At 26.0% G+C, this 13,119-nt stretch overlaps 1 protein-coding gene across 1 annotated transcript; it reads left to right on the top strand.

Moving 5' to 3' along the window:
- The first annotated feature begins 224 nt into the window (after positions 1–224).
- LOC126893813 (uncharacterized) lies at positions 225–12,274 on the top strand. The gene is made up of 3 exons (XM_050664331.1): positions 225–439; positions 6,721–6,813; positions 11,545–12,274. Exons 1-3 carry the CDS (start codon positions 389–391, stop codon positions 11,854–11,856), a joined length of 456 nt encoding a protein of 151 aa, XP_050520288.1. The 5' UTR covers positions 225–388; the 3' UTR covers positions 11,857–12,274.
- Positions 12,275–13,119: the final 845 nt, after the last annotated feature.

Below are 13,119 nucleotides of genomic sequence, written 5' to 3'. Positions count from 1 at the left end.
TAATATATTTTTAACATATTACTGATTTATATTTTTCAAGGAAGATATTAAATAATAAGAGAATTTTTTTAATTTTAAAATCTGGTAGTCGTGTTTAATAATATCAGGTTTAGAATATCGTTTTTTATTGCAATACTGCAATTAACAAATATTAGAGCATCGCTGCCTCCCACTACTTATTAAAGTCAGCAGTTAAATAATATGTAATACAAACCTTACACTAGGTGTGTTGTCTATGTGATTTCATCGACTACAATGAATCATGTCGTTCATTATATTTCGTTCTTATAAATCCAGTCAATGATCGACTGGATAAGCGACGGCGATCACAGTGAATTCAAATCAAATAAAAGTCCTAGGATAAGGAAGTTTTATTTTTTGAGTCAAAATGAGCCCAAAATTAGATATTGTCGTTGATATCGAAAATTCTACCGTAGATGTGAGTATATGTACAGACTTAACCATAGTTCGTTTTTAAACTGCTTTATTAACTACATTACATTACATTGTGTTATTGTATATTAATATAATATATAAAAAACAATATTTTTTATCGAGAAATATTGTGTATAAATATTTGAATCTAATATTTATAGATACGACTAAGAAATATTTTTGCTAATATATTTTACTGATTTTATAACGCTGATCATACTTATACATAAAATATTATATCAATATAATTTTTTGTATTAGCTTAAATATTGAATTCCATAAAATATGACATTATACATTAAATATAATAATATTTTAAAAATTTGGTCAAGTAAACCCTAAAATAATAAATTTGATATATATTTACGGAAAATTGTTAAAAATTTGATTTAGACAAACTTATATATTTCTGCCTATATAAGTTTAGTACTTAACGTCCGTCTTCTACCATCGAACAATTTTTTGGTTGTTATTTAAAATACACCAAGAAGAATATACTTTTTCCTTCATACACATGTTCTAAATATATAAAACTTAACAAAATTTTGTCACATTACAATATTTTATATATCAATCAGACTTTTTTAATCACAATTAAACTTTATACACTCAATATATTTCGGGTAAAAAATTTTCATAGTGAATTTATATTAACCTTGCTTGAAAAGAAGGATTTTACACAGTAAGAGTTGAGTGAACTGTCATTCCAAAATAATCGATCCGTGTATTTAAAATTATGGCTAAATGAAAAAAATGTTGTTTCAATAATCAGAAATAATTATTCGAAAAATCACCTAAGGTTGATTTAACTAATCCAATTTTCATTTAATTGAATCATATTTAAATTAACAACAGTATATTATCTATTAAATTATTCAAAATTTTCTGAATTTATCTCAAAATTTATTCTCACGTTGTAATATAAAAATAACATTTTGTAGTAATTAAGCCAAAATGTATTTTTAAATATCAAAGTTATTATATAATAATTATAATTTTAAATTAAACAGTTAATAAATTAGCGAACTGAAACGTTGACAAAGCATATTTGAATTTATAATAATATGATTGAAATAAAATACTTTTTATCTCATTTGAATAAAGATATATTTAATTATAGAAATATAAGTAAACAAGTTTTGAATTCTCAAATTTAAATATACTGAAACATATACAAGTTGAAGTATAAAATAAAAAATTTTATCAATTTTACAAAAATACTAATAAAGATTCTAATTTTCGATAAATATCTACGCGAACGTTAACATTGACCTTGGGTGAACTAAAAATATAAATCCGGTTCAAAAATTACACAACTCCCACAAATACATTGTTTATTACTTTACTCATGCGTTCCTCAACTCTTTACACATATAAATATACACTCTGTTTCCAAACGAATACAGCGTAATGAGCAAGAACAAATAAGGTGGATTATAATTTTTCATCAACGCCCATCGGGAACCTTGATCTTCAAATAACTATAATAATTATTACATCAATCATTTACAAATTTTTTATACTCATTATAAAAAATATACAACTTCACGTTTCTGACTTCCTAATCAATCAATAAGACTTTTTAGTATTTTTAGGAATTTTTTAATTATATATATATACAGAGTTTTCAGTAAGTAAGGAAACAGATCAGTTGTTATAAAAAACGAGAACAATAGAAAACTCATTTCTTTACTCAATGAAAACCATATACATATTTATATATTGTAGTTTTAAGTTAATATTTTAAATTTTCATAAGAACAAATGTACAAAATTAAAAAAAAAGGGATTCTTGTATAATTAATTATAATTATTGTAACTATAATACCATAATAATTAATACGAATAATAATAATTCTAGTGGTTTTTACTTCTAAAGAATTTTATTATATGATTTATGTTCTGAAACAATTACAGTCGCGTTCTTTGTTTATTAATTTGACGGTGAATTTTTTTTTAATATACATTTTTTCAAGTTGTTTGATACTTAATTTTAAATGTTTTCTATTATATTTAATATAATAGAAAACATTACTTTAAAAATTTCACAATTTTGCATTATATTTAAATATTTATCAGGTGTTAGCTATAATTTATTCTTAAGATTTTTTCATTTATTTCTAATTGTGAGCACCATCAGCGCGTTGACGACATCAATCCTTCAATTTCATAAATACAGTCTAGTATTAAGTTTATATTGTAGTTATGTTACAAATTTATTATATTTGAAAAAATATTTATAAAACTTTGAGTTAAATATTTTTAGTATTTTTTAATTTTAAATTAATATTTTTATCATAAATTTAATTTTAAATAATATTAGTCGCAAGTAATCAATTTTTATTATATTTTTAAACGTTTTTAAATATAAAAAGGCAGTTTTTATTAATTTTTGGCAAACAATACTTATTTAAATTGAATAACTTAACACATTTTTATTCCAATTAAATACTCTTATAAAAATATATCTGAAACTTCATATACATGTATTAGAAGTTGATAACGCATATAATGTAAGGGAATATTTGTATATGTGAAATTAATGTTATATTTGTTATGAAATTTCGATACTCTATGTCAATGTTATACTATTTGTGTGTAAAATAACGTGTATATTAAACATACATACAGACATAGGGGAATTTTCGGATTTTTTCATATAGTGTTCTTAAACTCAACTACTTTTCCGAAAATTTGTAAATTAAGTTTTCTTTTTTCTTTTTTATAAGTGATGTGATTCAGATATAACTAATGTGGAATACTATAAACCAACTTCAAAAATCAAATACTTGACTATAAAAAGTAATGTCTAAATCTATTTGTGTCCAACAACACGAATTTATGCACTGTAAATCTACGTTAAAAAATTTATTATAATATTGATTATAAGATATAGTTTATAATCATTATATTATGAATATTGTTAAAAAAGGGAGTCACTTATTTCCTATTTTGTTTTAGATTTGATGCGAAGCTGAGAAGGTATTAATTTTACTATGATGTATTCTTGTATCTGTTATCACTTTTTCACAGCTCTCACCGAACCGATTTCTTTCAACGATACGTCAAAAGATCACAAATTGTATCTAGTCGAAGACATTACCCTAAAAAATTGAAAAAATTTCCCTCGTTTCCCGTAAATGGCGGAAATCTCCAAAAAAATTACAAATTTAAAAATTGCCAATTTTCGAATTTTTTTTTTTACTTAAAATTGCCATACATTTTATTACAAATGACAAAATCGATATAATTTTTTTTTTTATAGATACGTGAGGTATTAACTATCATTTGGTATATTTTTTTTATAAATTTCTTTAAAAAATCTTTAGCTCAAAGAGCCACAAAAACCTCTAAAAATATGTGTATTTTCCTACTATCATTACTAAACGCATAATGACATCCTAACCGAAATATACCCCTAGTGACGTTATCACAAAGCAATATCATCACATTTTGCTAGTTTACACAAGTAAAGATATGTTGAAAGTATACTTTCAACATATTCAAGTCTTATAAAAATTTGTCTTTATAAGACACTGTCATATTAATTTTTATTTATAACTAAAATATCACGCAGTAATATTTCCACTAAAAATTTTATTTTGATCCATACTATTTTATTCAAATAGTATAAGCAATTTAAATATAAATTTTATATCTACCCATAAATTACATTTAGAGGTCGATTACTCATAGAAAACAAGTCGTCAGAACTTCTCTCTTTGTTAATCGTGCAGTAATTAATAATACCTTAAATTTGTTGAAAATAGCTACCGTATTTAAAAATATACTATTTTTGTGTTAAAAATTCTAGGTTTTGTATTTTAATCTATTTTAAAATACCTTTAAGGAAAGTACACTGATTTTCCTAAATGTTATATAAACATAGTTGACATAGCATATAAAGTTAAACTTGTTGAAATTTTTTTGTTTCTTTTAATTCGAGTAAATTAACTTTTTGTTTGGTGTTTTAGTATATCATTAAAATTAATTCAGTTCTGCATATTTCAATAGTAGAATCTTTTTAAACACCAAAAGTTACTTAGAAATTATTACTATAATTTCTATTAAAATTATCTATTATGATAAAATAGTAGATCTTCCATTGGAAATTTTTTTGGTTGGGTCTTAAAACAAGTTTTTTACAAAAAAAATTTCAAGTATCAAGAATGATTCAAGAGGGTCCTTATAAAGAAATTAAAAAGAATTCATTAAGTAAAATGATAAGGGAGGCTACAAACGTCATAAATAGTTCAAAATTAATAATCGAAGAAAAGTTCAGGTTTTTCATTAAAATTTCAAACCCTCAAATACCTAAACTATATGCTTTGCCAAAAATACATAAGCCAGGAAGTACTATGAGACCTATTGTGTCGAATATTAATGCTCCGACTTACAATTTGGCTAAACACCTAGTATGGGTATTTTCATCTTTCAAAAAATTCGATAGCTTTTCAGTTAAAAATAATATTGACTTAGTTAAACAATTATCTAGTTATACCATTCAAAATAATGACAGGTTAATTTCTTTTGACGTAGTTGCCTTATTTCCGAATATTCCAATAAATATAACAATTGATTTTCTTAAAGACTGGCTAAAGGACCAAAACATTGAACAGGATAAAATAAATGAGCTTATTAATTTAACAAAGTTATGTATGAGTCAAAATGTTTTTCAGTTTCAAAATAAATTTTATGAGCAAACTGAGGGCACAGCAATGGGAAATCCGCTATCACCATTTTTAGCAGAATTTTTCATGAGTAGGTTTGAAACAAATTTAAAATACACTTATGGTGATTTTCCAAAAATTTGGGTTAGGTATGTAGATGATATTTTTGCAGTTATAAATAAAGATTTTAATATGGGGGTTTTCATACAACATTTAAATTCTTTTTACCCATCGATTAAATTTACATATGAACAAGAAATAGAGGGAAAATTGCCTTTTTTGGATTTATTAGTTAAAAGAACAGAGGGGGAACTAAATTTTGAAATTTATCGGAAAAACACACACACGTTCAGATACATTCCGAACACATCGAACCACACCTGGCAACACAAATTGTCAGCTTTTAATAGTATGGTTTACAGATTAATTAATATTCCGATGAATAAAATAGATTATGATAAAGAATTGGTGGTTATAAAAGAAATAGCTAAATTTAATGGGTATAACGAAAACATAATTTTGAAATTAGTCCGAAAACAAAAGTGGAAAAAAGAAAGGAGGGCAGCTAGTACACTCTCCAGCGAGGGGGAACAAAAAGTAATTAGATCACCAATTTTATTTTATCCGGGCATCTCAAATGGATTAACTAAAATATTTAAGAATTTTGGTATTACTTTGGTAACATCTAAGAGTAATAATTTAAGAGATTTATTAGGTAACCCTAAAGATAAGGTAGATGAAGGGGGGAAATCAGGCATTTATAAAATACAATGTGAAAGTTGTAATAAATGTTACGTAGGACAAACAAAAAGAAATATAGGGGTCAGGTTTAAAGAGCACTTAAGAAATATTAAAAATCAAGAAGTTGAGAAATCTCCAGTGGCTGAACATTTATTGACACATAATCACTCCATTAAAACCATAAAACTAATTAAAAACGTAAATAATTACAAAGAACTTAATATCAGAGAAGCAATAGAAATGTTTAAAAATAAAAACAATTTAATTAATTGGGATCTTGGCCCACTGAAAAATTCATTATTAAACTTGTGTAAACTGGCAAAATGTGATAATATTACTTAGTGATGACGTCACTAGGTGATAAGGTCACTAGGGGTATATAAGGGAGTTTTTTCTAGTCGGGGTGTCAGTATGTGTTTAGCGTTGATAATGATAACATTGTTTCCGAAATACGTATCCGCGACTTTTCATTAATTTTTTTGTGGCTTTGAGTTTAATATTTTTAATATAGTTTTAATTTTACTTAATTAATTAGCCACAAGTGATCAATTTTTATTATATCAAAAACCATAGCTTCAAAAATTTTCTTGAGAAGATAATAATTGTAAAATTGTGAAGGCTTCGCTCCCACATTGTCTAGACTGTCCCTTCAAAAATAAACATTATATATTTGCAGAAGCTATTAATGTATTTATGTATACTTTAGCCCAAAGAGCTCCCTAGATAACTAAGTCTATGGATCATATTATAAGCAGTTTGTTTTAAAAACCTTACTGTTTTCAATACTATATTGATATTTTGGACTTAATATATACTAAATTTATTAAAATGTTTGTCAAAATACAATTTTGATAAAAATAATTGTTTATTTAAAGATATACACTTGGACCATTCCAAGGCCATCATTTTCAAGTGAAAAACTTATGATAAATGAATTGTTGCAGTCATCGTCAAACATTAGTATTAAGGTACGTAAAAATTGAAATTATAAATTCATTTTTCATAAAACAATTATAGTTTTTACTGGCAAAAAATTGAATTTAGACCTCTTAGCACCGACACCTCATATGAAACTGGACGTGATTTAATTTTAACTTCGATGCTAAAATGCGATGATAATTAATCATTTATCAGTGTTTTCATAAATGTTTGACCAGAATCTTTATTGACTTATCAATTATATTTTTCTTTTAAATAAGAATCAAATGAGAAATAATTTTAGCTTCAAAGCTGAGAAGGTATTAATTGTACTATGATGTGTTTATTTTTATTTTATGTGTCTGTCACTACTTTTCCTAGGCTCTCACCGAACCGATTTCTTTCAACGATACATCAAAAGATCACAAATCGTATTATATAATTGAAGACATTGTCCTTAAAAATTGAAAAAAATTCTCTCGTTCTCTGTAAATGAGAGAAATCCCCCAAAAAATTATGATTTTTAAAATCGGTAAATTTCAACATTTTTTTCTTAAAACTGTCATAACTTTTTGAAAAATAAACAATTCGAAATAATTTTTTTTTTTATTGTAACTTACGTTATAGGTATTTTCCTTTAATTTTTTAAATGTCTGATACTTTACCTGCCCACGGAGAGGATTCAAAATTGCAACTTCTGCACAAAAATTAAATTTTTTCAACTTAAGTTTTGAAAATGTTACGGAAATACTACGAGCTTCAAACATTTGTTAAAATTAAGCTTATGTTATGTATTAGAAGTTCAAAAAAAAAATTGTCCCATATTTTCTATATGCAAATGGCTGTCATAATGAGTCCACCAATTTTTATTAAATTTACACGAATCTAACTTACATTAAATATATAAAATATTTTATTATATGGCTTTTTTTGTGTCTGTCATTCATTTTTCTCAGCTTTCAATTGACCAATTTTTTTAACATTACTGATGACAACAAGTGTCTAGTTAAAGATATTACCCTTAAAACTTGAAAATGATTTCCCTTTTTCAAATAAAAATTTGATCAAATTCGTACTCTATATACTCTGTCTTACTCCTAATTATTCTTAAAGCTTTTTTTTCAAGAGCTGATCTCCATACCACTAGCCTTTGATTAATTTATTCCCTATTTCTCCTATTAACACTATATCGTCAGCGAACAACATGAACCACGTCACCTTTCCTTGTATTTCTCTAGTAATTTCATCCATCACTATAAAAAATAAGTAATGACTTAAAGCAGAACCGTGGTGCACTCCTACTCTTACCCTAAACTCTTCTGTTACTCCTCCCACACTTATATTAATGTACTTTTTCGGGACTCTTTTTCTCAATAATGCCCACTTTAAAACCTCTCTCGTTACTCTATCATACGCTTTCTCCAAATCTATAAATACCATACACAGCTTTTTCTTCTTTTCCCTAAACTTTTCTATTAGTTGCCTCACACAAAATACTGGCTTCATTGTTGACTTACCAGGCATAAATCCAAACTGGTTTTTAGATACCGATGTTCATTTATTATTCTCTTATCTATTACCTTTTTCCAAATTTTCATATTATGACTCATAAGCTTTATGCCTCTATAATTTTCACACTCCTGTATGTCTCCTTTACCTTTAAATATCGACACCACAATACTATTCCTCCATCTCCAATGCCTTAATAAATAGACCATGATCCACAAAATTAAAATCTTTAAAAAAATCAGTAAAGATAACATCTACTTGTAAATAACTTTCAACATAGTCCAGTAGATTATCCAGACCCAAATCTACATTGTTGAAGGATAGGTATATGATTTAGAATTCGATTGATTAGCTTATAGACTACTGACTCAAAAATTTTAGAGCTATGCAAAATGATATATAGTTCTAATTTGTAATAAAAAAAGAATTTTCTGACTTAAGGATAGGTGTTATAGAACAAATTTTCCATAGAGAAGGAAAGTACTTTCTAAAGAGAAGAAAAAATAGAAAAAACTACAATTATTAAGAATTTTTGCAACGATACCATCAGGTCCAATTGAGAAAACGATTTTATGTGACTAAAAAAAAATTTTTTCTCAATATCGTAATTATTTTGAAAGTAATTAAATGAGTTGTATAATCAAATAGTAAATAATAATATGAATGCAAAAGCGAAGACTTAATATATAATGACTTTAATTTTTAACAAAAATAGATTAATATTATTTTATCTTCGTATATCAATTTCTTCCTTAAATTTTGAGTACTTTTAAAGATTTTTTTAAATATTTGTAAATTTCTATAGCATCCTAAATTTTTTTTACTTTTAAAAAAATGTTATTTTGAATTAGTTAAAACTATCATGGATTGTCTTGTTACTTGAAGTGCTTGAGGATATATCCATGTTTACAGTTGAGTTCTGACGTCTCGGACTCATTGCAGAGTCCATCTTCCAAAGATGTACCAAAGAACAGAAAAATCTGCTGTAGCTGAACATGCCAAAAACAGAAGACATGACATACAATTCGATAAAGTAAAAATACTTAACAAAGAAACTCATTTTGGCAAACGGATGTACAAGGAAGCAATCGAAATCGAAGAATGTCCGGAAAATTTTAACAGAGAAGATGGATGGAAAATCAGCAAAACTTGGTTACCTATCATACACCAGACAAAAAGGAAATCAACCAATAACACCGAAAATAATTCAATATACGAAGAGGCTACAATCAACATAACAAATAATTGCCGGTGTAGGAAAGGAAGACCGAAATGTCAAGAATGCCGTAAACAACGTTAGTCAAAAATCGAAATGTTGTCAACGACATTAGTTAAAACCCCGAAACGGTCAGCAACATAAGTCAAAAACCCTGATACGGCAAACAACGTTAGTCAATAACCAGATGTTATCAATTTTATAAAAGCACACTGTTATCAAGATAAGCCGCCAGTATAGTTACAGCCACCGACTAGCAATCATCACTCTGAAGATGGACTCTGCAATGAGTCCGAAACGTCAGAACTCAACTGCAAACATGGATATATCCTCAAGCACTTCAAGCAACAAAATGTTATTTGTAAAAAAGTAAAAGAATTGTTATTATTCAACCCACCCCACGCCTCGCTCATCACACGTCGGCACACTATTCCTATAAAAATGTATTTTTAGTTATCTTACCCGTACGCACGTGCTTGTCATTAATATTATATATACATATATAAACAAATTTTTATTTTGACTGACCAATACCATCCGCGTGTCATACGGCTTACGTATACAGAGTGTTCAGTAAGTCAGGAAACGGGTATCTATTGTTCTCATTGTTTGTAACTTTATTTAAACTTAATTTTAACGAATCATTAGTTTTAATTACATCTAATTTTTACAACTTTTAAGCTGATAAAGTTGATCGAACTGATAAAACCAATGAAATTATTAAAATTACAATTTTTACAAAAATACACGTTTATTATAGGGAAATTCTATGTGCAGGGCTCAAATGCAATCTGACGCAAAATTTTTTTTTTTGTAATTGTAGCTTAAGAGTTCTTCTACAACATGCATGTATTGGTGTAATCGTAATATTGCGTAATTTTGAGTTAAACTCTTTAAAAAACAATGTAAAATAAGTATTTGCATTTTTTTGTGTGTAAAAAATTATTAAAATTAAAAAAAAAAAGAAATAAAAATTTTTTCTTAGTAAANAAACCTTGATTTCCCGTTACCCGTTACAACCATGATATTGATAGTAACTACTATCATAACATAAAACTAAAAAATGAAAAATAAATATAGTTTAAAAAAACTAATAAAACACGCTTTTAAAGCACATCGAACTAAAAAGTTTAAAATAATTATGAACAAAAAATACTAGTATTATTTTGATAAAATCGTGGGTGCTTTGTGCCATATTTTTCGTATATTGAGCGCCCGACACTTTAATAAGTAATAAGTAATAAAACACTTAAAAGCGTGTTTTATTAGTTTTTTAAAACTATATTTATTAAATATAAACAGGAGATAAAGTATGAGTTGTGTTACTTTTATCATGACGTGTCACTCAGCCGCGCTACTCCTCCCACTCACTATAAAAATATTTAAAAAATTTAGTTGAAAATTTATTTTCAAAAATAATTTTTAATGTATAAACTACTTAATTATGTATGTTGACATTTAAAAAAATAAAGTTTGTATCCCTATAAATGATTATAAGGGTTAAACACAAAAAATATTTAACTACTCAAAAATCAAGAAATAAATAGTACTTAAATAAGCCAAAAAAATTCTTAAAATTACTATTTTAGAAAAAATTTAGTAGTCAACGTTAATATCATCTTGAATATTTTTATATTACGAGAATATTAATATTTAAAAATTGTTTTCTGGATATCAAACATTATTATATTAATAAATAATATTAAATTTAGACTAATCGAAAAAATAAGTTCGACTAACAAAAAAAAACAATAACAGTTCCAAAATTAATTTAACACAATTAAGGTCTTAAACATTTATTTTTATAAAATACAGTAATAATTTTAAAAAATCCTAAAATTTCAGGAAGCTGCAGTACCCTCAGCCACTCCTGGCCACGCCACTGTTTCATAACCTAATTAATCATTGGTTAATGGTTATTTAACTAGAGGTATATAAGGCTCTATTTCGCCAAATAGTTTATAATCTTTTATATCCATTTTTATTTGTAAATAATTTTTAATTATTTAAATTGCAACTACTGTGTTAAAAATATAATCAAATTTTTTTTTTTTAGAGTAAAGCTTCACAAAGTTCAACATTGTCAGAGTGTTTTGATGATCTAAATAGAGAAAATGTTTCTCACAGACAATGTAAGGATTTGGAAACATCATCAACAGTATCTTCAACTAACTTTACTATTATTAACGGAATAAGTGAGCTTTCAAATTTCAAAAAATCAAAACAATGTTGGTGTACACGACATCAATTAACAGTTCTGGTTACTACGATGACCATTGTATTATTTTTAGCAATACTGTATTGCTTACTTTATGTACACTTTAAAAATCAAGTATTACAATTAAAATACAAATCGTATAAATCGTAAAATATAAAACATAAATTATTTAGGAATATTAACATTTCACAATTTTTAATTTGTGTTTTATTATGTAATTAAAAATTGTAAAAATATTTCATTTAATTTTAAAATTAAAATTATGTACAACATATAATTAATATCTAGCCAATTTCGTTTTTAATATAAATTATAGACTGATTATGAGCCGAGAAAAAAATAGTACCTATAACAATTATCTAAACTGTAAGTGTTAATAATGAATCTAAGATATATTATAAGATGAAAAGATAAACTTTTTTTGAATAACGTATTTACCCCACCTAGCCCTATTCTAAGCACTTCCGTAACAACCTCAGATAGATACATGATAAAAAGGTGCATTATCCACAAAAATGTTTATTTATATAATTTGATAATAAATAAATGGACGACACTTTTTAAATTATTTGTTTTATTGTAATTTGATTGTTTTTTTTCTTTAAGAATGATGCGAGACAAGCCGCGCCCGTGCAAATTTTTAAGAAATATTCTTATAATCTATTCTTAATACGTTTTAGAAATCCTAAAACAATTCATATAAGTTCTAAATTAGAATTAGGATTCTTATAAATTGTTCAACGGTAAATATTTATAAAATAATCCTTATTAATGAACTAAATCTCTACTTAAACATAAAAAATTCTCTCGTCCCTTACACCGCTTTATCAATTCACTGAATTGTAATAACTTAAAATAAAGTAGATAGGGATGGTATTAATAAAGAAGAATGACAATGGCATCATCCGTAAAGATATCATAAATAAAAGTACTTTGTTTCTAATTATTACTATTAATTGTAGTTAGTGTCTTAAAAATACTCTTATCTGATATATCTTGGCCCCAAATCTTGTTCTACGATGTAGAGAGGAGAAGAAGTGATTTAGACTTATTAGATATTAAATAAGAAGAAAAATAATTTGTTATATAAGCATATATTGTAATTGATTTAGATAATTATTCAAACATGAATTTATCTTAAGTTAAACTATTGAACTATAGTAAGAATGAAGACACCAAGTCACAATATAAAACAGATAAAAAGCTACAAAGTAAAAAGAAACAAAGCTGAGTACTTAGGTCTGAACGCTAGAGGAGAAAAAATAGAAGTGGCTCTTTGACGGATTGTCAAAGGGCTGATCAGATCCCAGAGGGCTCTTAGGTCTGTTACAATAATCATAGTAATAAAATTTTATGTGATGATATGTCATTTAATTGAAAAGAAAGGTGTCCTTTACAACGCGGTACGAGAAG

Source organism: Daktulosphaira vitifoliae, unplaced genomic scaffold (genome assembly GCF_025091365.1).
Source record: "Daktulosphaira vitifoliae isolate Bord-2020 unplaced genomic scaffold, ASM2509136v1 Scaffold_1, whole genome shotgun sequence".
Classification (NCBI taxonomy): domain Eukaryota; kingdom Metazoa; phylum Arthropoda; class Insecta; order Hemiptera; family Phylloxeridae; genus Daktulosphaira; species Daktulosphaira vitifoliae.
This window is presented reverse-complemented; position numbering and strand designations above follow the sequence as displayed.